The sequence below is a fragment of the Athene cunicularia genome, assembly GCF_003259725.1.
Source record: "Athene cunicularia isolate RWA chromosome 2 unlocalized genomic scaffold, athCun1 chr2_part1, whole genome shotgun sequence".
In the NCBI taxonomy this organism is placed as follows: domain Eukaryota; kingdom Metazoa; phylum Chordata; class Aves; order Strigiformes; family Strigidae; genus Athene; species Athene cunicularia.
The window spans coordinates 139,743,277-139,770,787 of NW_020799095.1; the positions used below are offsets into that span (position 1 = coordinate 139,743,277).

At 35.9% G+C, this 27,511-nt stretch overlaps 1 protein-coding gene across 3 annotated transcripts in view; it reads right to left on the reverse strand.

The window, feature by feature from the left end:
• Positions 1-27,511, reverse strand: part of TAF2 (TATA-box binding protein associated factor 2) — a 62,668-nt gene that overhangs the window by 3,789 nt on the left and 31,368 nt on the right. For 2 of the 3 annotated variants that reach the window (XM_026842107.1, XM_026842110.1), the window contains 9 exons: positions 24,548-24,688; positions 23,114-23,224; positions 21,255-21,448; positions 20,534-20,673; positions 14,708-14,777; positions 13,082-13,191; positions 10,501-10,730; positions 7,720-7,872; positions 7,202-7,307 (listed from right to left, as the gene is read on the reverse strand). In XM_026842107.1, coding sequence (XP_026697908.1) covers positions 7,202-7,307; positions 7,720-7,872; positions 10,501-10,730; positions 13,082-13,191; positions 14,708-14,777; positions 20,534-20,673; positions 21,255-21,448; positions 23,114-23,224; positions 24,548-24,688 — 1,255 coding nt within the window. The remainder of the gene's footprint in view (positions 1-7,201; positions 7,308-7,719; positions 7,873-10,500; positions 10,731-13,081; positions 13,192-14,707; positions 14,778-20,533; positions 20,674-21,254; positions 21,449-23,113; positions 23,225-24,547; positions 24,689-27,511) is intronic. The other variant, XM_026842108.1, reaches the window with a different exon arrangement.

The following is a 27,511-nucleotide window of genomic DNA, read 5'->3' on the forward strand; positions in this document are numbered from 1 at the left end:
TTAACTCTACTGCACTACCTGCCACTTATACCAAATTCCTGTTGTTTACTGAACTATCAGCTCTGCTAAGGTTAACAGTCTGCATTATCACTTCTTTACTTATTTCAGGCAGGTTATTAAAAAAAATAAATCTATTTTTTAAAGCAGTTAAACACCACTGAGCAAGTTAAGGAGCAAATAAAACTATCTTAAGACAACAGAACTGAAGGGGTGGTGATAAGCACCTAGAAACTGAGAAAGGCAGGAAGATCTTCAGGAAAGCAAGAAATGGGATCCAACTGCAACTCAAGGGCTACTGGCATTTAAGACAGTCAACTCCGGTAATATGGCACAAATGTCAATAACAAATAAAAGCATGTCATTACAGAAATCTACTTATACTGAGCCAGTACTAAGAGTACATACACACTTTCTTCAGAGAGGTCAATGATAGCTATAATCTGTTGGTTTTTAAAATGAAAAAACAACAATTATCCAGAAAATTTCCTCCTACTGGTAAAGAGTGCTTTGAAAACAGGAATCAAATATATTGATCCTGGACAATGGCTCAGAAACAATGTATGTAGACTACCAAACTCAGTTGTCTGTAAAATGGACAGACTTGTAAAAACTCTATGAAAAATTTTACAGACTTGTACCTGTAAAATCCACCATTAAATATGCAGAACACTTTTTCTTTGTTTTAATTTCTTTTTAATTAATATATACTTAAAGCCCATGCCAGGAACATGCCAAACTAGGAAAGCAAGGCTAAACAGGAATTGCTTTACAAGGCACTAATATCACCCTCATATCAACGGGGGTAGCAGGACTGCTGCAAGGAGTCACAGAGCACTCCCTCTTCCTGCAGAGAACCCACTTCCTCCTGGCACAGGGAGCAGGACTGGAACCTGCATTTCTCAAATCACAGAAACACACAATAAGTGGACAGTGAGCCCAGGAGCTCACTTCTGAAGTGGTTAGTAGCATTCCTTGGAAGAAAACGCACATACATTTGTCTATCCACTTGGATCTCCTGTTTGGGGTGTGGAGATTCCAATGTAATTATTGGCTTTGTGGTGTTCCAGCTAGCTGGGTAGGTGTTTAAAATTAGACAGGATTACAATTCCATGGGAGAAAGATCACAAACTTTGTGCACACCTTGTCACAGAAACTGATACAAATGCTGTAGATATTGTGAGAAAGGATAAAATATGAAAACACAGATCTTGTAGTTTAGTTTTAGAAAAAAAGCAGTTTAGATCTTGATAAGCTTTAAAGTAACATTTTATGTCATAATAAAAACCACTGTCAGATAATTATAACATCCTGTTCACCAATTACCTAGGGTAAGTTATTTTCTTCTTAAGAATCATTGGTGCATGAACATGGAAAAATGTTATTGGGCACAGTGTTTTACCTATTTTACTCTTTTATTACTGAACCTTTAGAATTTGGGAACATGCAACTTGAGACTTTAACATGCCAACAAGCTTTTGTAAGATCTTCCATATGGCCTCTCCTATATTTCTGATTTTGTGTGAAGAGGGTGGGACACCACAGACTTACTGTCTCTGTTTCTTTGCATGTACAATCTATTTAAAACAGCTGGCTTATGCATGACTTTTCCAAATTGACACTTGTTAAATATTACCCCATTTGCACCCTGATTTATTCAAATGTCAGAAAGGGAGAAACCAACTTCACACTAATCACAGCAAAGGGTAAGCCCCATGAGTCCAGTGTTCCCGCCGAGGACAGGCTGGTGCTCCAGAACCTGACACCAAACACCTCTGAGAAGGGGACACCAACATAAGCATGTGAGCACTTCATATATCTCTCCCAGAACCCAAAGAAAGCTTGCTAATGAGAAAAATAATGCACTTCCATTATGCACTCTTTGCTTAGCAGCTCAACTGCAGCTCTGGCTAGCATTTTCTCTAAAGAGATAACAAAAAAGCTGAGAAGATCTTAAAAACTGTTTTGACAATTACCTTGTTTTTCCTTATTTCTACTTTTTTTTTTTATTATTACCCTGGAAACATCCAAGACACACTATTTTTTAATTTAATGCTGTTTTTATGCATCTGTTTAGCTATCAACAAAGCACATGCAGCAAGTTATCAAGCCTAAATAATTCCAAGCTTCCAGAATGCAAAAGTGTCTTGTCATTTGTCTTAAGAAGCAGAAGTGCCAAATTATATATCTCTGGAAAAAAGTTATCACTTTTCTGTCTAGTAGAGTGTTCTTCTAAGGACTGTATGACAAAATTTACAGTTTGACAGTGACAAGTTAAGGTCTATTTAAAGAAAATAAAACCACCCGAAAGTCTTCTGAGGGTGTGCTAAACAAATCATTTAATTTTGCTCCAACATAAAAATTTTAACTAGAATTTACAGATTCATTTGACTTCATACTTTTTAGTGGGATTTATATCCAAATAGGTAATTCCTTATACCTACACCAAAGGATAGCCTCTGCTTAAGTACTGCATAGACAAACCAGTGATTTAACTAAAATAAACTTTTAACTGATAACTTTTATTGATTTCCTCATTTGACTTTCATGTAACTATATTGCTTTGTCCTTACATTAAAATAATAGTTTAACTGTGGTGTTATTTTTACTACATTTACCTTAATATTCTATACCTTCTAATTCTAGAGTATTCCCTACTCCAAAGAACATTTAAATCAGCAAGTCAATTCAGAATACTTTTTGCCTCTAACCATTTCAGGCACTTCAGTTTAAAATTTAGTTGCTAGCCTTATCCACCTTCAGGGTTTGAGAGTGATCAGTTGTCTCAGAGACACTCTCAACTACAATATTATGATGTTTTTATTAAATCAAGTAGTTGACACACTGATGCAATTCTCATTTACGTTGTCATTTTATCTGCAGGACTTATGTTTCTATTAAAGCTGTTTTCATACACTATAGGATAAAGCACTTGAAAAAGCGTATACTTCACCTTCCTTGTGAAGTATACAATTAACCACATACTATTTCAGTGAGGCAAAGTGAGCTACAAAACCTCAAAGCCAATGAGTTACCAGTTTGGAAACAGTTCTATTTCAGTTAGTAAAGTCAACATTTGTGTAACAGGTATTATCAAACATAGATACTATCTTAATTTTATGTTATTAAAGGGTACTCTAACAGAACAGTTGTAATGGCTTTTCCCTCCTTAAAAAATAAAGCAAAAATCTGTCACTGTCAGCTGTCATTTATATATTTGTCTGTGTGCTGATGTTTCCATAACCCCTTTTGGCAAGAACCATAACCCCTTTTGGCAAGAAGACACTAACTAATAGCTGAACTTAAGAGGTACTGAAGCTCTTACAACTAACTCGGGTGACTCCACTGAATCGCAGAGGATCTGGCTTTTTATAGAGTTCAGACTGAATTCCTATTAACAACTATATCCACACTTGAAATGAGGTGATTTGCACCACAAGCTCCAATCTACTGTTGTGAAAGTACTGTTTAAACATAATGACTACAGTAGTTTCCCTCTACACTTTACAGCAGTGTGTGCAATATTGAGTTTCAAATCATTCCAGAGACAATTCAATCCAGCTAAATTATAATTTCCTGAAACTCCAGACAGAAACTGTGATAAACAAGACCACAATCCAATCAACAGATATGAGTGTGGCCTAGACCTTCAAAGTTTCAGCTACATGGGAAACAGAGTGACCTACAAGGTCAGCAGTGGAAATTTCCAGTTTGATTATCCTGGAAAACAGCAAAACGATTAATAGAATGGTCAAAGGATTTTTCTGATCTGAGTTCAAATGCTCAGATGTGCCCTCAAAGCTCACTGTTCCTTAATGTGATCAGAAAAAGGATGGCTAATGCACAAAGAGTCATCACTGCATTTACTTTTTTTTTTCCTTTTGTAGAAATAAAGAAAAGAGAATTGGATACTGCTTTGTATCAACTATCAAACTACCAAAAACAGGTGGGAAAATTCTAATTAACAGTTTATTAGTGATGACCTGTTGAGCCACAATGTTTAACTTCACTGACTGATCACGCAGGTTACAACCAGGCATTTATTTTGGAAGCAGAAAAGAACAGGCCAATCAACAACTACTGACATATACATCAGAACTTTGAGAAAGTTAATTTTGAAGTATTGTACTTTCAGATGAGTGAAATATCAAAGTACATAAAAAAGAGTATCTTAATCTGATTTCACTGAAGTCAGCAATGCATGACAAGTCACCTTACAGTCTGAAATGAGAGTTTAAATCTACTGCTTACTCAAAATCTGATCTTGAAATTCTTCTGATCTTAAGAGTAGACAGGCATTACTACTATTCTTGATGATTTGGTAGCAAATAAAAATCTGTTCTCACATTAGAAATGTGACTTTGCACCGCTTTAGAGGTTCAAAGGAGGCTACCATGTTTCTAGACCTTGAGGCAGATGAAATATCAACACAACAGCATTCTTCAGGCATTTCACTAGCGATGTTTTGTTTGTTTTAATAATTTCTGGAAAAATGCTCAGAATCCCTTATAACTACCAGAGTCCACAGTTCTGCTATTGTAAACAAGGTGTTTCAGTAGGATTTAAAACATTTTCTATATGAACTAGGAAAGGTGCTGTAATTATAGTACTGAAACCTGTAATCCTGCAAGAACTGTATTACAAGACTTCTTTTACTGCCCTTGCAGCATGTCTCAACTCTAACCTTTTCACATCCATGAGCATACAGAAAAAAAAGCTTCTGAAGGAAAATAATATTTTCCTGGCTTTATGGGGGTTACATAAACTTGGACAAATTCAAATTATCATTCAGGGTGGTGTGAGGAGTGTATATAAAAAAATAAATAATACACAGATACAGCAGGGTTCAGACCCAACATGAACTTCCTCCTGGCAGCTGCTATTCACAGGCTCTGTTTGGCTGATGACCTAACACTTCATGTGACATGTGGGGACATAACCCACAGCTGTGAGAGGAAAACTGAATATAGACTATGAGCTTGCTGCCTTCCAAGTAAGAGTCACGGAACCGAGGCAGATATAAGATCTTAGAGATTTACTATCAATACTGAGACCATTTCAGAACCTGTTGTCAATCTGTTTCACAATAATCACTCACTGAAGTGCACCCACCCTCTGTCATTGCTGCAAAAACTCAGAGGCCCTCAGGAAATATTATCTGCGATTCCTTTGTAAAACAGAACACTCCTATATGGGAACAATTTTATTTATGTATGCTTTTATTTTTCTCCATCTGTTTCTTCTCAGAAGTATACCATTTCCTAAAGACTGAACTGTATTTACTCAGTCTGAAATTCATACATCTCTGCTTCTAAGAAAAATGCTATGAATAAGAAACAGGTGAAATTTTAGAAGGAAAGAATATCTGAAGTGGAACTGTTTCTAACCGCACAAACCAAAGAAAATGAAATTAATCTGAAGTGTTTCAAAATAATGCTTTTCAAAGGCTTATTATTTAAAATGAATTCTGTGGCAAAACCCAGCATTTGTCTTATTTATTATCTCGGGGAAAAAAAAAGTATTCCAGTGTGCTGAGTGCCTAAACGACAGAGGTGAGAAGGTCATTCAGTACACAAGTGAAACTCCAAGTAGCTTTTGTCTGCTGTAGGCCTACAAAAGCAGCATTCAACTGGCCATTACTCCACTCCTGATCAGACTTTACCCTTTCTGAACTCTAGTGCAAACTTAATAGGCAACAGTCCTGGAGCACAGAGCTGGCGTACAGAGGGTCCCATAAGTCCTATTTGTGAAGTATTTGGCAGAGTTTTGTTTATGACTTTATATTCCGTAGAGTGTGTAAATCTAGTAAAAAAAATAGTTGCAAAATACCATGTAAGAATTATAAATACTAATCCCCAGCGGATCAACTTTGCACTCGCGTGCCCTGGATGTGTCATTCTTTGCCGTAACAGAAAATGTGATGGTTGACCATAACACTAAGGACAACATTCAAAGCAGCTCTGAGAGGTTTAAAGTAAAGGTTGTACAGAATTAGGGTCCTATATTCATGACAGCAACCTGCAGGCAGCCTTTCCCTTCACTCTGCTGAAATGCTTTAAGTAAAAAGTTGTGAGTTTTGCTACTCTAACAGCAAATCCATGCTGGTGGAGCTGGCTGTACAGGCACATGTCATTAACCGAAGGCCATCTGGAATCCAAAACTAGACCTCCCTGTGTTTTATGTCCCCATATGAACCTCATTTGTTAGCAGAGCAATGACAACAGTTACCTTTATAAAAAGAACAAAACCCCTTAATGGCTAGAGCATCTGCCAAGGAAGTCAAAATGTTAAATCCTAGGCCCTAAGGGAGTATGAGACTACAGCTTCCACACCCCCAGCCAGCACCAGGGCACCAGCCTCAGCAGGATACTCAGAGCAGGAACATCCACCAGTCCTTCTCTTAAGTGGGGCCGGGAATTGCCAGGTCATGGGGAGAGCAGATGAGGTCGCCTGTCAGTGAAACTCAGGGCCTAGGGCACTTAAGACAGAACCAATGTTCAGATCCTGCTGCTACTTGTGTTTTACATTAGGCAACCACTGGACAAAAACAGAAAAACAAGCAAGAGGGTAATTACTCTGAATCTACTTCTAAGGCTAAATACTTCACTTTTATACATTGCAGTACTGCAACCTTAAAACCTTGTTTTAGACGTGTACAGAAAATCTCCCAAAATGCTTGTTACATAGGCACAGTACCTCAGCTTAGCTCCAATGGCACATACTGGAACTAAACTTATGAAATGTCATTAAAATATTTTGAGAAAATGAGACTCACCACTGAAATTTTTTGCTAGCGACAGAGAGGCAAAGAAGATGGAAGTTCATTGATGAAATTCAGCCTGCCTTAAGGTTTCTAAGAAACACTATTCTTTGAGAAGTCATTTTGACAAATATTTTATGAATAAGATACTAAGAGAAGGTGTAAAAGAAAAAAAAGTGCTCAAAATGAAACCATTTTACTCATAAATGTAATGTTTTCACCTTTGAAAAGCTCTTCTAAGCATCTTTGAGGATTGTAGGTTTTTTAACTACTGATCATAAGTTATAAATCGTTAAGATTAAAGATTTTTTTTTACCTTAACACTCTGGCTATTTCTTTTAAAGTTAATCTTCAAAATTACTGGTTTTTAAATGACAAAAAAACCCAAACCCCACAACTGAAATAGTTGAAAAATTCATACTATCATTTTGCCAATAAATGTACCTGGTGTGGATGGTCTCTCCAACATATTCAAATGATGATAAATAAAGGCTTGACTGTCATGAACTGTGTCCATATCAATTTCCTCCTCTTCTTGAGAGTTTGAGAACTAAGATATCAGGAAAAAAAATAAGCAGATGCTAATAACTCATAAGAATATCACTAAATAGAACTTAAAATATTTTATTTTTGAGGTAAACTGGGGGTGAGAGGGAAAGGAAGTGATATCTACCACCGCAAAGGAATAAAAATTCAATAAAATAAAAAAGGGTCAGTGCCTTTTCTTCTTTCTAATTTACCGTGAAGCTGTGTGAACATGAGCATTAACTGTCAACTTTAGTTCTTGCCAGCCAATAAAGAATCTGATGGGAAATGATTTTGCCAAAGTAAGCGTAACAACTACTGTACACATATACACAACATGTCTTTGTTTGAACACAGCTTTAGGGGAAGTCAGCAGAAGCCACTGCTGTTATTTTGAATGCCCTACATATTGTGCAAGTTGAATTTCCATTTCTTACTCTGATTTTGAGTTTGACTTTACTGTCTTCATTCTTCTCTAGTATTTGCCCTGGCTCCAATGGAGACCCGAGTGGCATATCAGCCTTCCTCTTCACCCCCTGCTGATGACCAGAAATGCTGGATGCTGTTTCCTTAATAAGATGATCATCCTCCTGAAGCAGCATTAAAAGACCAAAATTAGAAGATAGCAAGAGCCATGTTTCAGCCTAAGAGAGACCTGATAGCTGAAAACACTTCTGAGTAAAGTGGGTGATTTGAACAAAGTTTTCCCTGTAGTTCTGGTAAAAAGTATTTTCTAAAACCCTGCATGGATTTGTGCCAACCTCTCCTACAAACATAGTTTCTCTTTACTTCTATCCCTGCTCCCTCTGCATATCTAGCACTGGCATCTTTTCTGTCCCTTCTCACAATCATGGTACTGTTGGTGTGCAACAACATTTGCTGCCTCTGAATAGCCTTTCTATAAATCTGTGCCTCGCTGACTCTCCTCAGTCTAAATCTCAGTTGACAAACTGTGATAGCCTCTAATCTACACATGGGATTTAGCTAAATCTTCTTTTAGTTAGCTTTAAAAGCTAATGCTTACTTTGTTGAATACAAATCATAACAGGCACTTATAACTTGGGGGTTTTTTATTTCATGACAGTATTTATTAAAAAGAGTTAAAATGTTTTGTAAATTTCTGCTTAGATTATCATCAAAACTGGGTCAAAGGAATATAAAAATAGCAGGAGAGTCTACTAAGTTATACATATAGTCATTAAAACAGCAGACAGGTGTTCCAACAAATTCAATACACAAAATATAGAAGGAAAAATAAGCAAACATAATTAAAAGCCCACTAAAAACTAGATTAAAGCTGTATCACAGACTCTCAAGAGCACATGTGGCTGTACTGAACTGCTCTTCCTCTATCCTACAAAGGGAACTCTAGCACCACAAACTCTTGCGCTGAACAATTCCAAATCATTTTTATTAAGTGGGTAACTTTTACCATCCTCAGCAAACTCATTAGTCTATTGTTATTGATTTTAACATGCTAATGCTCTCAGAATATACAGTCTGCTTTAAGGAACCTAGTTAATCTGATCTATTCTATCATCTGTTAATTCTTTTTTCACTTAAGTATGTATTTCCCTCTTTACATCCCTATTATTTAACCTAACACACTGCTGCTGTGAGACATGTTTGGATAAACTTCGGCTGATGTGAGAGGCAGTCTTTGTTTTATGCTGATTTTTTTTTTTTTATACAAGGAAAATTGGTTCCCTGAATTTTGGGGGAGTTACAGTGAAAATGGTAACATTAAAGTAAGGGGTAGGAAAATGGAGATAATGCATAGGAGAAGATACGAGGGATGAAATGTGAAATGAGGCTTATACTAATGGTCTATTTTCACACTAGTGTAAGCCGGTACTGCTGCTAAAAGAAGAAGCCTCTCCCTCTTCCTCACACATTTCTGTCCTGGGCCACCACAAGCATGATGAACTGGACCAGGAAACTGATCCAGCAGGAAATTTCATAAAAAAAGGTTTTTTTCAACTAGATCCTCCCCTGATCCAGCTCACTATGCAGCAACAACTGTGCTAGCACAAGGGAGAGGATAGTATAGGAAAAAGAAGAGTTAAGAGGAAATATTTTGATTAATGTAGTCTGGCTGCAAATAAAGTTTGGATGTTCACTGAACTGCAGCTTAAAATTCTGCCAACAAAATGTCTCCTGCTATTTAATTCTGATGTTTACGCACAGCAAATTAGGACTTATTACATGTTCTGTAAATATGTAGGATAGCTCTAATGATATTTGACTCCATCATCATTTTCTCCCCCTACTGGAAACAGCCTGCAAGATACTGTGATAATTTACACTCTCAGTGTACTTCTGAATAAAAATGATTTATTAACTATGAGACTGATAAAGTAACAGTAAACCATCTCATCCAAAAGGTTAGAAAGAGTATTAAACATGCTAAACACACGTTCACATTCTCTTTCAGGACCTACTCCTAATCAGTTTCAATCAAATGTAGTTTTTGAAACTGTTAAGAAAATTATTAATGATTTCCATGTTTGTTGGGTTCCCCTGCCCCCTAATTACATGTGTCCAACAAGAAGACTTAGTTTTGCAGCAGTGGCAATTATTCTTAAGTATGACTTGAATAGCTTGTAAGATCTAATTTTTTAACTACACAATGGATTATGTGTTAGGACTGATGCCTCCAAAGCCAGAAAGATATCAATCTTAATGTATGTGATTTTTCAGAAGTTGTTACAAATCCTTCAGAGTACAGTACTAAACAGATTCAAGTGTTCAATGAAGATGTGCTAAAATTCCATCTATCACATCTCTTGAATTTTTTTAAAAAGAGGTATATCTGTGTATTTTAAGATGTAAAAAATTTACTGATAAAAGATTTTGTTTTGGAAAATTGCATAACTTGCCTAGAATCAATATTCTTAGTCTAATAAAAAAAGTTTTTATCACAGCATCAAACATTTCTGTGAATCACTTCATGTGTCATAAGCAATATAGAAAAAGTAAAGAACAGAAATGATGAGACTAGAAAAAAAACAAGTAAAAAGCTCGCATAACTATGCAAAACAGTCAAAAAGGTTATAGTATACGCCAGCTTTTCAAGTGGAAGGAATAAAGAGTAACAAGGTATAAAGGCAGCTTAGGTAAAGCATAAGAAGCTTGAACACAACACAAAATAAAATCAGCAACCAATGCAAGGACTCAGAGCCAGCTGAATGGGATGTATGCAGATGGTTTGTGCTTACGGTGTTCTGAAATCCTACTGACTGTCCATGATTGTTAGTACTATTCACAGGTTCCTGATTATTTGCAACTGATTCAGGGATAATCGTTGGATTAAGTACAGCCTTCTTTTCTTTCAGATTAAGAACAAGTCCAAGCTCTGGTAAAGGTAAACAAGAAGGTCTGCTGAGGCCAAAAAGTGTGAAATAGAGGTCTACAGCACCACATCGTAATCTCCAGTCATGGGAAGTTCCTAAAATCCAAAAGAGATTATTGTTAATAAAGAGATACAATCTTCTCCTTCCCCACAAATAAAACAGATTAAGTGATCTGGACCTCCCAGAGCATGACATTTTCTGTGTTTAAGATACACTTCCCTCATTATTCCTGCCTCTGATTGACTCAACTCACCTGCCACATCCTGTTTAAAAGGAAGGCTTTTAGTTGTTTGGGTTGTAAACTGGAAATATTTTGTAGCACAAGACTAGGAACCTAAGTGCCATAATAACATAATGAAAAATAAAAGGAAAATAATCACCCCCATATGCTTTTATTTTAAAAGTTTCACTCTAAGTTTTACTATTGGACAATTAAATAGAATATTCTGTTAACAAAATGGCTTCCCATATCAATGTATTTGGTCACACTTGCCTATGTATTCCATTAAATGTAGTAGAAGCCTCAAGCATGACTGAGACCTGTACCCTCTGGAAACCACACTGATAGAGAACACAAACCAACAATGCATAAATACTCTTTCTGATGTCACTGCTACATCATGTACTTCACTGGGTACTCAATACTTTACTTTGTATTCAAACTGGAGATATGTATTCCTACTGCGCAAAACAATGCTACACTGATTTTATTTTTCACTGCAAACTGTGTCCTGTTTTTATATCTTCATACACAAATGGTCAAAGCACGTTTGGCACCAATCACAACAGAAAGACATCTAACATCTGGTGCAATGCTGCAAATACAGTGATTCTGGTGTTAACGCGGCCCAGCTCTTGAATGATTGCAAGTTTATTGAACATATAGTTCCACAGCAGGAATAGAAGTATATCTGGTAAACAAGACACAGATGTGCCAACTGCCATGTTAATGTGGATGTGCAAGACTTAGCACAAAATACAATCACAAGATCTATCTCTGTAAATCCTAAGTGGCATGGGTTTAAGTAGTGTTTTAAGTAAGCTTAGCTGTACATACACTTGCCCAGTTACAAGTGAAAGCAATATGAATATTAATCTGGACATTTCTAACGTTAAAATACTCTCCAGAGAATGACATATTTGCAAATATTCATTTAAAAACTAGTCTAATATAGCAATAAATAATTTACTCAACTTCTTAAACTAGTACATCTTAAAATGATAGGATGAATTCCCATTCAGTGTCTCTCTCCTTTTCAGTGGAACAGCTAAACTTAATTACAATTGGTTGCTGAATTTCTCTGCAATCTTTGGAATTTGTGAGCATTGTCAATTTAATGCAGATTAACATGGAAGAAAAAAAAAAAATTACATATATCAATCTATCAATCAGTCTGTTTTCTATTGCATGTGCTTGTGTTAAATGAAAGCTACATGTAATTCTAGAATCATGCAGCTTTAAACCTAGCTACTAACTTGTCTGACATTAACAAACATTTTTTTCAAGGCATCCTGGAATGCTACAGTTATGCCTTACAGAAAATAAACTGAAACATCATGTCATCTTGATGGTAGAAATTTAAGTACTTAAAGCCCCATGAATCCTAGTAAGAATGTATACACTATTTGTTACTTGCAGAAAGAGGTAATGGTTGTAACGCTGCAAACACTCTTCTCTCAAGAAAAAGAAAAAAAACAAACTCTCTGATGGGAACATCAAAATTGTTTATTTTCTGTGACTGACACTTGGCAAATCCTGCAAAACTGAACTACTAGTAGTTTCCTCATTTCAACCCCTGGAGTGTAGCTATAAACTTTTAAACACTAAAAATAATGATGTACAGACAACAGACAGCCTTCAATGACCTAAAAAAGCTATATAAATGTTTATATGTAATCTATGTAGTAATGTGCCAGATGTTAAAGGGCAGTTTGTCAGGACTGGATAAAACTGCTTCAGTAATGAAAAACAGGTCAAGATGCAAGTCCTTCTCTCATTAGGATCTTTCCTAATCACACAAGGTAAATTTGAGTCTTAGGTTTATAATACACTTCTAAAAATCTCATTTAAATTATCTGTACAAATGCTACCCTCTCATATTCTCTCAGAGTTCAGTAAAAGAGAACAATGAGAACTATCTAATCTAAATCAAACTATGAAGAAAAAGGTAGCAGAGACACCACCATCTGAGGAAACACTTGCTTTGAACATCTGAGTCAAAGAATCATTTCATGCCAAAAGTACATCAAAACACACTACAGCAGTAGGCAAAAGAATGAAAACCAAGGTTTGGTAAAAGTTCTGGAGGTATGTACATGATATTGAACTTCTGAGACTGAATTTCTAACTATCACAACTAAGAGAGCTCTTGGTATATTCTGAAGCAAGTCTTTAACACTTATTTAAAAAAACCTTAAAATAAAAAAAAACAACCAAACACCCAACCTGAATTCATCAGTTTCCAAAGCTGATCTACCAAAGCTTCGTTACATAAAGGGGACTCCATGTTCTTCGTAAAAGGTGGATTCTTAGTCAGCATATCAAGAATCTTATGTCTAAAAAAGAAATAGAATGAAACATCTTTATTATATCTAAATGAATGCATTAAGAAGTCTGTTCAGTTTGCAACAGTCTTAGAAACTTATTCCAATACAAGATTTCTTCCAGAATTTTAACCAATGTTCCTTCTGTCCACAATATGCATAGACACAGATCTACCATTAGAAACATAAAGATAAAAAGGTACAAAGCATCAGGATGTTGTTAGACATCATTTTTAAGTCAGGTACAAAATTATGCTCTTCTGTTTAGTTACAATCTTTTCTGCACACTGACTTGACTATTGCAAAGAAGCAGCAACATTGGCAAATAAACTCCTTACACACTGACACCAAAGAATTTTTACATAACTTTAAATGTTTATGACTGACATAAAATGGCAGGACCAAAACCAGTGACTTGCACATTGTTCTGGGAAGGAACACTGTCACCTCTTAAGTTAGACCGGTGTATAAAGATTCTTCACTTAACATGTTTGCTTACAATATTTACATACAGAGATAAAAGTAAATAAATTTTTCCTCATTTACTTTCTTTAAACTTGGCCTTGAAAGCATTTTATGATTGAGAATAATTATTTGTTCCATTACTTACTATTTTAACTATCTTCCCTGTATAGCCAGCTTTCCCCTTGCTTCCCCTTACACATTTGGGACAATAAAACTCTTAGATACTATTTTTTTTCTTTCAGAAGAGGCTTACATATTGTACAAGTCAAAATTTGAACTCTTCTTTAAAAGATACAAATCAAATAAAACCTCCTCCCTAGATTGAAGCTAAACCTCCTCTAGTAAATCTAACTGCATCTACTTTCATTAGAAGAATGACAGAAATAAAAGAGAACAATCTTGCAGCTATGATCTTTGTAAGAAATCACCTATAGAGAGTAAAAGTAATACAATATATCTTTGAAACCCAGTATTTTAATGGTTGCTATAAGAAGAAAGTGTTGGGGAAAAACAATGATTATGAACCTTGGTGTTCAAAGGTTTATAATGAATGTGCTAAAATATCCAATCACTCACTGTTGAAAACAAAGTTGAAACAGGCAATACTAGAAACTACACCATATTTTCACGTTATCCTTTCACCCCATCTACAGTCTAACAATTGCTCTACACTCCTTGTTGGCAAAACACTGTGTGCACTATGTCTCAATCTGTCTTTTCCAAACATCATCAAGTTTTTTTGCCATATACAACATCAGATTTATATACTTTATTTATGATCAGGAAACGACCTCTAGCTTCAGACTTCCACCACAGTGGTAGAACATAAAACCCAAAAATAATATAATAGAGAATAAGAACAGAGTATATTCATTTATGAGATGTGTACTGATGAAACACCAAAACACATTTCAATTTATATAAAATGACAAGAAGAAAAAAGAGTTTTAGGAAGAAGTATTAAGCAGTTAAGCATTTGATCTATTCTAGCAATTCCAGACTAAGAATTTACTTAGTTGTTTCGGTATTAGTAAAAATACGGGCTCTTTATTAACACACTAACCTTATGTAGGGTACAGGATCATTCTGAACCATAGTAAGCAACCACTGTAGTTCTTCATAGCTCCTATCAACTGCAAAGAAAAATAAAATAAAATGCCTATATACATAAACTGGAAGGATTTTGATCAAGACAATCATAAGTTCCTGAATTAACACACAAAGAGCTTGAATCACTGCAACTAAAGAGGAATTCCATTAATTACAGTACAAATCGAAAGTAAAAGATGGTTTACTTTACACTGAAATAGAAAACATGCACAAAACTCCTTCATGTCTCAATTGTTCAATAACCACCAGTTTGACTATTAGCAGGTAACTATCACTCCTGAGTGTTGATTGGGAAGATTACAGAGTAAATGACCATCTTGATAATTCATGCTTACTAAAACACACACATTCAAATATTCTTTCAACAACCAGAAGTACAATATTTTCTACTGGGAATAGAAAATATACAATTCTCATACTCAGGAATCTGTGAAAGATTATTATCTATAAACAGGACAGAAAGAGGAACACTGCAGGGCTAATACAAAACTTCAAGCATCCTCCTCTCAGTAGCCTTCCTTAATTTTTAAAAATCAGTATACTATGCAATTAAAATGGATTTTGAAACTTATCAGCACATGCTTCCAGAAAATTGCTGGCTCACACTGCTGGAAACAAAATCAGCTTGTTAGTTTAGAATTTAAATTACATTACAAAATTCCTTTGATTGTCAGAGTAACAAGGAAAAATAGGAAACAACACACGATATCATCATCATCGCCAATTACACAAAAATGAAAGAATTTTTATCTAATCTTTCTCTCACATGCATAATTATATGATTTTACAGCAGTATTCCCATTTCCTCAAAGCAATGAAAAGCCTGTTTAGGCTTTGCTTTAATCTGCTTCAGAATTTGGCATGTATTAATCACAGACAGCTCCAAAAACATTTCTTTTGCTTTCCAGTTTGTGATTCTAGCAATGCATTTATTTCTTCCCGAAGCCTACTGTATTTGCAGTTCTAAATACCTCAGTTCAATCTTCCTTCCTGATTTCAGTCAGTTTTCCGTCAATAATTTTTGACTACAACTTTTTTAGCCCAACCAACTCTAATCTTTATTATTCCCTTGTTATTTCACTAGGATGTTGCTTTTAAAGGAAGGGGCAATTAATTAAATTGTATTATGAGAATCAGCACTTCAGTTCTATTAGAAGTTCTTTAAATACTTTGGACAACTTGAACATAACATCTCTTCCTGAGTTGGGAGGAGGCAGCCAAGCAATTAAAAACTACCTTATAATATTGCTTAGGAGATCTCTGAATAGTCTTTTGCAGGCCACTTGCAAGTCAGCTCTGCTATTCCTAAAATCCAACCAAAACAAAACTAGTTACACTGGTGAGGCACTGGATTGGGCTGATAAACCTTGTTTAGAGGCAGAATGTATTAGCTCACGATTTGCACCATTTAGGCCACAGCTCCACAGTTCTGGATGATGCCAGAACAAATTTGTATCCATACAGACCAGAACTGCAATCTCAGATTTGCCTTAAAAATCAGAGAAATCTTTGAAAAGCTATGCCTAGGGCCTGCTTTTAAGGGATTAGTGACTGCCTGCACTCAACTCCATGCACAGCTGCTTTCCTGGAAGCTACCTTGCTTGGGATAGAAGGCAGCTAAACACTGCATACAGAAGCTGCTTTGCATGGAAGAAAAATATTGTATAACCATGCAGCAAAGACTCGTAACATGGCGAACACTTTGAGTCACAACCATAAGCAAACTTCAATTACCTCAGCGGCTAACAAAAGAGAATTTAAAATGGTTTCTGATTAGAAAATGAGAAGTCTAGGAGACAAATCCTTTAGGCTAACAGTACTAGATAATAGAACCAAGAATCACCATACTTTTGTAGTTCAAAAAAAAACAGGTCTTTTTTGCTTCTTAAACTTATTTCTGCGTGAAACAAAGTCAGTTTTGCCTGCTGTTTGCCTTATAACATAAACTAGACCTGCTAGACTTCCAAAGCTTTGCTACTAATGCATTTAACCACTCTTCAAATTTATACAGCAACTATGAAACTTTTAGGGAGCACTGACAAATTAAATCTGACCTTGGGCAGAACAAATCTTACTAGCCAGAACAATCATAGAATCATACAACAGCCCAGTTTGGAAGGGACCTCAAAAGATCATCTGGTGCAACTTTCATGGGAAAGGAAGCCTAGATGAGATTATCTAGCAACCTGTCCAATCACATCTTGAAAACCTCCAAGGATGGGAACTTCACCACATCCCTGGGGAGGTTGTTCCACTAATTGATTATTCCCACTGTAAAAATTTATTTTTTCTGTTGAGATGACACCTCGCCCTGTGCAACTTTCACCCATTGCCCCTTGTCCTTTCCACACGGCTCCTTGTGAAGAGAGAGCCTCCGTCCTCTTTATCGCCACCTTTTAAGTACTGGAGTACTGTGATGAGGTCCCCTGGAGCCTTCTCTTCTCCAGGGTGAAAAGACCTAACTCCCTCAGTCTTCCCTCGCAGGACAGGTTCTCCAGCTCTCTGATCTTTGTGGCCCTCCTTTGGACCCTCTTCAGTCTGCCCACATCTTTCTTGAATTTGGAGTCCAGAACTGGACACAGTACTCCAGGTGAAGCCTGACAAGTAGAGCGGGGATGATCACATCTCCATCTCTGCTAGCAATGCCCCTGGGGGTGCAGCCCAGGATCCAATTTGCCTTCGCTGCTGCATCAGCATGCTGCTGACTCATGGTCAGCTTCTTGTCCACCAGGACCCCCAGGTCCCTTTCAGTGACACTGCTCCCTAGCCACACAGCTCCCAGCCTGTACCAGGCCTTGCACTTGTCCTTGTCAAACTTCATTCAGTTCTTGCTTACCCACTCTTCCAGCTTGTCCGGGTCTCTCTGTAGGCTGTCTCCCCCTTCTGATGTGTCTACCTCACCACCCAGTTTAGTGTCATCAGCAAACTTGGTGAAGGAGCTTTCAATGCTGTGGTCCAGATCATTTATGAAGATGTTCCCGGGGGACCCTACTTGTGGCAGGCTGCCAGCCTGAGTAAAACCCATTGATAGTTATCCTCTGAGTGAGTTCCATGACTCAGTTTCCCACCCATCTCACAGACCACCCACCCTGTCTGTATCCTGCCAGTTTGTCGAGGAGAAGGCTGCAGGAAAAGAAAGATGTGTAGATTTTCATACTTCTGGTAGCCATAAAAACAAATGATTGCTTTTTGAAGTAAAAATCCTCCTGAGATTTTTTCAAACTGATGTATCAGTTCTTAATTACAGCAGAGCATCTCTGAGACCCTAAACCTTAACATTAATGAGATTAGATAATCATGGGTATTTATTTAGAACAGTTTATTGTTACCCCTTCTAAATATACAACTGCTTTGTTGTATACATATAGCTCCCAGAAGCTAACTTTAAAAAGTTAATAAACCCTGTTCACTTCAAGCCAGTTTAGATCAACTGTCCAAGTCCTTATATGCTGCCTCAAGCATTTTACAGTTACTGTGTCTCAAAAAAAGCCTTACTATTAACAGCAAAGAAAACAACTTACTCAGTTCCATAGAGAAATTATTTCTTTTAAAGTAACTTAAAAAAATGCAGTGCTATTCCTACCCGGAGAGTTGATAGAAAAATATGGGAGTTCCACACTGCCCCAGAAAATACAGACTTTCCTTTTTATGGAAATTACAAAGTCTGTCAGCTTCCTTTACAAGAACTGTTAAAAAGCCAGCTTTGGCAAAAGCAACAGGCATTTGATAGCTCCTGGTTTACATCCAGTATGAACTAGAAACCAGGTAACTGGGAACAATGAGAATCAGAGCTCTTGGCAATAGACGGCAAATCATTTCTCCTTCCAAAGCCAGGTTTAGAGCTCTGCGAGACAAGTGCTGCTAAGTTCTATACTGGTAGCTGAAGAAGTCAGTTAGGACATTGAACTTCTGGATTTACCCCTCCAGCAAAAACTTATGAATCTTACAGCAGGAGCAGAAGCTAATGTGTTCAGTGCTGGAAGGTTGTACTTGAGAAATGATACTTATGACCAATTAGACAGTAGGTTGTGTTGCGAACTGTAGTGACTTTATAGCAGATATTTACATCTGCTACCTCTGCATCAGAGAAAAAGCTGTTGGCAAGGGGCAAAGCAGTTAGGTACAGTAATATTCTCATCCATCATTTCCAGAACTCACAGTGAGCTCAAGCAAAAATTACATTCAACTTATTCATTGATTTCTTCAAGCTGTCTCTCTACTACATTTCACCATTCAAGTTTTAACTTCTGTAGAGTATTTTGAGCAAGTTACCCTATCTTGCTTATACAGCAACCCATGTGATCAGCTGTTTTAAAGATGTACTATATTACTTTGCAGTACAAACACTTTCTTCTCCAGGTCAGTTATTAACTATAAACACCATCCATAAAAGGTCAAGAATTTAATGAGAAAACATTCTTTCTATCAGTTTGTCCTTCCAAAGGGTGGGATGAATTGATGAGGAAATTATTCTAAAGGAAGCAGGCTGATGAGTAAGCTTTCCATTCTCCAGCAAATCTTTCCACTAACACTCTATGAAGGGAGTAACAAAGCAAGTAGCCTAACAGAGAGAGAGATGCATAGCACCAGCAAATTCTAGGTGGGTATCACTCACAGGGTCACCAAGTGGTACATGTGCAGTGGGTTATGGATCCAGAATGCCCGGTGAATGCTCAGTGGACAGCCTCCCATGAAGTTACTAGTTTTTCTGTATGACAGTCTGGTTTCAGTCTGTAAGTTTGAATTCTGCCAGATGTGTTCACCCAAAGAATCCAATTGCTTTAAAACCTCCTGTCACCTATCTAGTTTCAAAATTCTTTGGACAAAATGACAGCTGTAAGATTGAAGTAATAAAGCCTTTATAAAAAAGAGAAAATAATTATTCATGCAAAAAGCAAAGGAAACTCTCCATTGTCCTTAAAATTAAAACATGAAATTTGAGGCAGAATAGTTAGAATCACCAGTCCGCTCACAGAGGAAGAATTGAAGGATTTGTGCACTTTGATAGGGATAATCCTTCAAACACAAGAACTGTCACAAATCTGATGAACAGAGAAAGACTAACGCGAATAAATGAACAGGCCAATGTAGTACTAAATGCATTTTATAAAATGCAAATCATTAAAGCTATAATTTCTAACTGGCTCTAAAAAATCTGACAGGATTGAATTTCAACTTCAAATGGCATTTAAGAAAGCTATCAAGTATTTTTTCATGGACCTGCAATGGTCAACTAAGATAAAGACAATATTAGAAGAATGGAAACAACTCACGAACATAAGCTATGTATAAAGAATGGCAAAGTAGAATCAACCAATAATCATTAAAATAATCTAAGTTTCCAAAATTTATGACTATAAGATGCATGCAAAAAGCAAAATAAAGAGATTAGCAAGAAGGTAAAGGAAACCCAAGAACTCTGATTAGCAATTATGGCTGAACTCAACCGAATCAAAATCACGGAAAATGAAGTGTTAAAAAAAACATTTCCAAGACCTGTTACCAGTACTCATTGTGCTGTCTACTCATTGTATCAAAACTTAGGTATCTGATTCAACTTGCAAGACACTGAAAAACAATGATCACCACATATTGATAAAACTTGCATTCTCTAGGACAAAGCATTAATAGAAGTCTCAGCTTCTTTTCAAATACCTCTGTCATCACACAAGTTCTTCTGGTAGACACTACTTCAACCTAATAGTAACGAGGTTAAGTATTATATCTTTCTACTATATCAAAAGTGTTACAATGTGTCAAAATACTTGAAAAAAAGTACCTTTTGTGTAATCAACAACAGCCTCCAATGCTGCTATTCGGACATCTATGAAGTGCCCATATTCTGCATATGACTTGAAGAGAGCAGGATCACTTGGGACATGACCATTCTTCTGAAGCACTCGAATAGCTTTTAAACAGCTGGATGTGGTAGGAAGACGAAATTTACATTAGATTTATAGAATGCCAGACAAGAACAATAAAATTGCTTTCTTCAAAATCAAGTACTGCAATTTTTCTAGAACTGTATTATCCAAATGAACATGCTACAATTACTTTCAGAGCATTAACACATAATTCTCCTTAATTCTGAATTAGGCAGAAACACAAACAAAATTCCCCACTCTTGTCAAATCATTGTTTTGTTTCAGCAGAAACTGTACTAACTTGCAAAGAAAATGCAGTTCAGATTGTGTTGTGTACTCTACAGATATAGCAAACTTTTTGAAAAACTTTAATAAATTCTCTTCTTAGAGGTACAAGTGTGATCAGCTTATGTCTGCTATTAAAAGTCTACATTAACAGAAATTAATATTGAAAAATAAAGCAATCAAGACAAACTTGCACTACCAGCTTTTAGAAATTGGAAGGAATTTGACATTTAAGATTATGACACACAAGCTAAAATCTCAAATAATAACTACAGAAGGGTACATAAACTCCAAAAAAGTAGCATTAACATGTCTGTTCTCTTCATGCGTACAACCATCAGTAAACCACACCTGACTGTAATGGTATGCCTGTAACTGGGAAGAAGCTTCTCCATATTTAGGAAACGGGTAATTTCCTCAAGAATAAGGCGAACATCAGGATTTAGGTTATCCAATGTTCGAACTTCATTGTTCACACTGACTGCAGGAGTTACAGAGTTGGCTAGGGCATCAATCAGCTCAGCGCGATAGTAGTTGTCTGAAAACTAGATAAAAGCAGCATTTAGATAAGGCAAATATAACAATACACATTCTTTAAAAACTAAGAAATGCTGAACCACTGTCACAGAACAAGATGTTAAAACAAAAACCATCTGAGAAACTGCCTAAGAAAACAAAACCGGAATATATTTATTCTGAAAATGGATTAGAGAGTGATTGAGCAAGCAGACATATTATCAAGCACTAATCTTAACTCCGTAATAAGAACATATTAATAGTAATATGAACATATTATTAGTAATACATTGTTTTATAAAAATGGAAAAATCAGGCATTGAAAATTTTCCAGATATGGTAAATAAAAGCCATTATTTCTAAATGTGAGCATCTAAAACTACCTTCTGTTTGTATATTCAGTACCATGGTTAAGGGGTGCTTCGCACCTCAGAAAACCATGCAGTTTATCTAGACAGCAACTTCACAAGCTTCTGAGGTGAACTGATGGGTACACTGCTGCTTACTGAGGAAAATCTTGCTTCTTCGTTCACTCCTTTTACCTGGGCTCACAGTTTCACCCCTTCCATTGTGCTGCCTGTTATATTTGTTGGTTGTGTTAATTTAGTAAGCAGCAAAAAGTATAAAAGTGAAATTTAAAAAGCAGAAAAAAAGTACAGGATTTGAATATTAGTTTATTTAATCTAAACAAAGCTGGTATCTGTCAGATCCAGTAGAAGGTGTCAAATACATGCGTGGAAGGGACATGTGGAGAAGTGAGTCAAATTCTCTCCTTTGGTGGTGGGAAGATGTTAGCACAACTCACCACATTCTGTGACTACTGGTGCTTGCATTCATGTGCTTCTCTCTACCTCTCAACCTCTATTATCCTCTTATTTCAGTAATCTTGCAACAAGTGTCTTGTTACAGTATGCATTTCTACACACAAAAAAGTAATGTTTAAGGGGCTTCAGAACTGTTCCACTTAAATTTGGGTACTTATTTGGAAAGATTATGCCAGGCTCCTAGCAGTTGTAAACTTCCTCAGTAGCTAGAGATGGAATTTAGTATCACTTCAGGATCTTAAAGGTCATCTCATCATCCTTCAGAGGTGGTCTGTGTAGGAAGGAACTTTACATAACAACAGTTCCAACTCAGATGCTTCAATTTAGTGATGCAACAATATTAACCTGGGTTTCAGCTGTTATTTAACTAGATGAAGACAATCCAGTTGTGTGAGCTAAAACTGACATTCAGAACGCAGAATCTCAGAGTCCTGTATATCATTAAAAAAAAAATTTCCTTTCTGTGCTCTTTCACATAGTCTTCTCAAGGTGAAAAAAAAAAATATCAAAAAACTGAACCAGTGCTTAACTTTTCATGCTACATGTTAGCCTCATGCACATTTTCTCAAAACACGTGGGTCTTCTGAATGAAAAAGAGTAAAGTAAGAAAAGCATGTGTGCAAATGAAGACAGGCAGGTCCTTAGTACATCAACAAGCACAAAGAGCTTTGAAACATCCAAGAAATGCTGCCATAGAAATGTCAGCTACAAAACATTCTGTAACATTTACTGTTTAGTATATCACCTTTTCATCAACTCTCCTAGCCAGATATTTACATTAGTGGCATAAAACATCATGAAGTATATTAAGTAAGACTTTCTTCAAGGAAAAAAAAAAAAAGAAGAGATTAAAATAAACACATTTTTTACCTTATTCTTCCTGTTATCGTTATACTTGATCAAATCCAAAATAAACATTAAAACCTCCTTAGGACAGAGGTTGTGAACATCTCTCAGAAGGGCCATGGCAACAGGCATAGTCTGTGTAATAAAATCAATACTAACATCACTCTTAATTTAGTGAAATGTTAGGTACACCCTCAAAATAAATTACATCCTGAAATTGAGTAATTAACAATTTTACAATACCAAATCTCTGAAAAGTGGTATTTAAATGTTTTTTCAAAGTCATACCACATGCTATATAATTCTGAGATCAAATAAACTATATAGTAATTGCTCAATAATTAGTTGCAGTGTAGACATTTGAAGGAACTGTATATCCAAGAAGACTCTTAAGTCAAGGCATTATCAAACTGGTAACAAATGAAAAATAATGAAATAAGGAAAATGATGATAGAACTAATTCTGAGACAGACACTGAATTTGGGTGTTTCATGTGAACATGATTCTAAGCTTCCATTACCATTGAGAGATACAGATCCAACACAGTCAGTGAAACCTAAAGATTTATCAGCCAAACAGGTATTAGTCTGACTAGGTATTTATTTTAGCATGCGCTAAGCAGCTCTCTAAGCTCCACTCACATAGATTTAGGACTCTTACTCTGGATCTGAAAACTTGAGATATGGGATTAAAAGGGAGAAAGCATAAGATTTAGTGGGAAAGAATGGACAATGACAAAAAGAGCAGAAAAATACAAAAGAAGATCCAAGAAAGAGACATGAGGAGAAGGATGAAGTTTTGGACAGAGTGAGAAAACAAAATTTGAGTTTTCTCCATAGCAGGAATATGAAATCTGTGAAATATAAACTCAATCATCCAATAATTATAAAGTGAATCTTGAGAGAAAACCATTCTAATTCACTGTTATCCACTGTACACCCTACTATAGGTCACAGTAAAAAGCCCTACATTAACATCAAAATAAGCTGCAGCAATACATGATGTTGACAATTAATAGAAAGGAGAGGGCACAAAGGATTATATAGTGCCTTGAACTAAAAACCCCACTAATTTTCTATTTGCAATATATCATTGCCAATAATGAAAAAAGACAACTGCCGAATTCACCTAAAAGATAAAATGAGTAGCTTTGTTACTGTGCAATAAATTCTATTTAAGAATGAGCTCAGAAATATTTGTAAATAACTATTATATGTGCTCCATTCTTCTGAAGAAACTGTTAATTTAACTTTAGCTACTCAGAAAAAAATTTGAAACTGATTTTTGACTAAGATGGAAAAAACAGATGCCATGTAAGAAAGAACTAGTTATTTTTTATTTTTATGCAGGGGTAAAGCAAGACTGCGCTATTCATGTTACTGTAGCTGTCAACCGTATGAATGTTTTTGTATTTCGATATTTCTTTTAAAACATTAAGTGAAAATAAAGAAATTTTACCTTTTGCAGAAAGTAGCTTTGAAAGTTCATGAAGTTATTGGTCTTCACAATGTTTGGACAAGTCTTACAACAAAACATACGGGTAAAGAGTGACTTCATGGCTGGTGGTCCTGTCCACGTACTTACCATGGAATTCGCAATCTGTGTAATTAGGGGGGAAGGGAAATCATATTAACATCACCACTGCAAGTTTAGCTTGGCTGTAGAAAAATACACATTTCCCATAATCAAAAAGGATAATTGCCAAGTACATATTGACCTTCAAATAGGTACGTATTTTTGTCAATGTATTATCTTATATTAACTAAGTTTTCACTGACATCCCCAATGTATCTTCTCTACATTAAAGGTACATTTTATGAAAACTGTTCCACTCGGAAGATGTCTGCAACTAATTATCTTTCCATGATAAACTTCTGTTGTTAATTATTTTCTCATTTATATTTTAGATGAAAATTCTGTGTTTACTAAGCCAAGTTTTCTGATTCTACACAAGCCAGTGATGGAAGAGGCTTTTGCAATACCAACTTCCCAAATTTATCCTGCCAGTAACCTCAGCCTAGAATTGAAGTAGGCCTCAGCCACCCTAAGACTAAAAGACCACCCCTAAAGTGAAAGGCAAGTCAGCCACCTCTAACTTTAATTGTCATTCACAAAGAGACTGTGTACCAAGACAAATTTATTGCTATAGTCTGTTTTGGTGTATGGCAATAAGGTTCCACAAAGATAAAACTGCTATTGTGTCTTCCCAGCATTCTTGGTTTCATACATTTGCTGTGTGGAGCAGTGAAAGCCTGCAGACAAGAACACTTAGGCCTCATGATGGATTAATCTCGATGATAGATTGAGTGTGTGTGCACAAACAAATGAGGCCAAGGCACCCTACAATGTAGCAGTCTCCACTGTTACAGACCCACCACAAACTAAGGAAAAATCTGTTTACACAGAAGAAAATTGAGGATTTCCTTCTAAATTATTTAGCTTGTTTCAAGGGTATTACATACGCAATAAAAGAAAAACAAGAGGCAAGTTGGGCAGCAATACATTTCATCATTGCTTTTATGTAAGATGTGTGCTTTATTACTGAAAACCATTTTCCCACTAAGTCAGGTTTCAAAGGTTTCTCTCTCTCAGAGAGAGAAACAACAGTCAGACTAGATGTTCCTCTTGCAATAACTGAAGATGCAGGCATAACTTTTTCAGTAAGGTACATAACGACTCTTCCAGCAGAGGAACTTAATCTCGAAGATTGCTTAGAAACCATGAATTTAAAACTGCAAATGTGAAATTCATGTAGCAGTGTAAAATAAAACCCAAGCTCTTCAATGCTGGGCAGGGAGTTTGGGGTGGTGCTGTTGCTTTTCTAAACCCTACAGCGCATACCCAACACTGCAATGGATCTGAATGGAAAAATCAGCCTGCATACTCCCAGGAATTAATATTGTGACATTGTTATCTCCTTTCTGTACAGGGTTATTTGTCACGAACTACTCAGCATCTGTTAACTTCTTATCAATGAGAATTTAATATGTTACCTGGATAATTTATACCTGAGAGGCTGAAGTGTTGTTTTACAACAAAGTATACAGTACATTTAGGAACTGTACTAAATGCTGTTTTATAATTGCATTGTCACCTATAATTTCTCTGTATCAACAAGAGTACATAAAAAATGTTTTACAATAGTAACCACAAGCCAGCTATAGGTTGCAAATCAACAAAGAACCTCCCCCTAATAAAACACAAAAGACTTGGCTTTTTTCAATAAAGAATACAAATCTTGAATGTTTACAAGGTGAGAAAATTAAACTGAGCTAGTGACAACAGGAAGTGATTCTACCTAATGCCCTGATATTGGAGCTAGTTACAGAATATATTACACTTTCCTCCTAGGTAACTTACATGAACGTATCTACAACTCTGTCCTGCCATACCTTTTGCTTAGCATTATATTCTCTTTTTTGTAAATCATCAACTTTATCTTGTAGACCCAAGATATTTCATACAATTACAACTGAACAAAACTGGTTATGATTATCTGCTTCCCAATTGCCTGAGAATTCTAAGTAAAGACAGAAAAAACTATTACATTTAAACGTTGTAACAACAGCTCTTTTAATATTTACCTGTAAACATAAACTTTTAAATATTCCATGTGAATTCATTACAAAACATGCATATTTTAAGGCAGATACTGGCAGTACCAATACTAGCACATACACTGGCAGTATTATACCAGTGTTCCATAATATTAAAATACTGTCACAAATATTTCTTGGATTTTGATTTTCAAAATATGGCCAAAGGATTTATTTCTATACAGGTACAGAATTATTCTCAATAGGTACACAGCAGAAATCAACCTATAAGCCAATAACCTGAACTCTACAAATTGTTAATATGTAAGCCTTTATGTCCATAGAAGTATGTCAACAAAATGTATTTTCAGCAGTTCTTACTATTCTGTGTTTCCACCCAATTGTTTTATAGGGTTCTCTTTAATTCTTAATGCCAATTTTGTGCCTAAAGAAAAAGATCTTCCCTTTTCAAGGCAATTATTTGGCTTTTTCATACATAACTGAAGGCCAATATGTTTGTTTTGCATCCCTATTTAATCTGAAACAATATAGAGTAGCAATCTAAATTCATTACAGATACAGACAAATTTCAGAACTTCGTAGTTCTCAACAGACAGACCAAGGAACTTCCCAGTAAAATAAAAAAATACACATTGGCTCTGAAGAAAATTAAACAAAGGTTTTTTATTTCTGCCACTTAATGAAATGTGGAAAAATCCCTTGTGGTTTTCATGTCTGACATCTTAATTTTGACAATTATGAAAGCCTTCTGTTGTCTCCTTTTACAGACTAAAATAATACAGCTTTCCTTTCAAATCAGTCATGTTAAAAATACTTGGCAAACACTTTTAAGAGAATAAATATCAAGCCAGTTTAAGAACGGCAA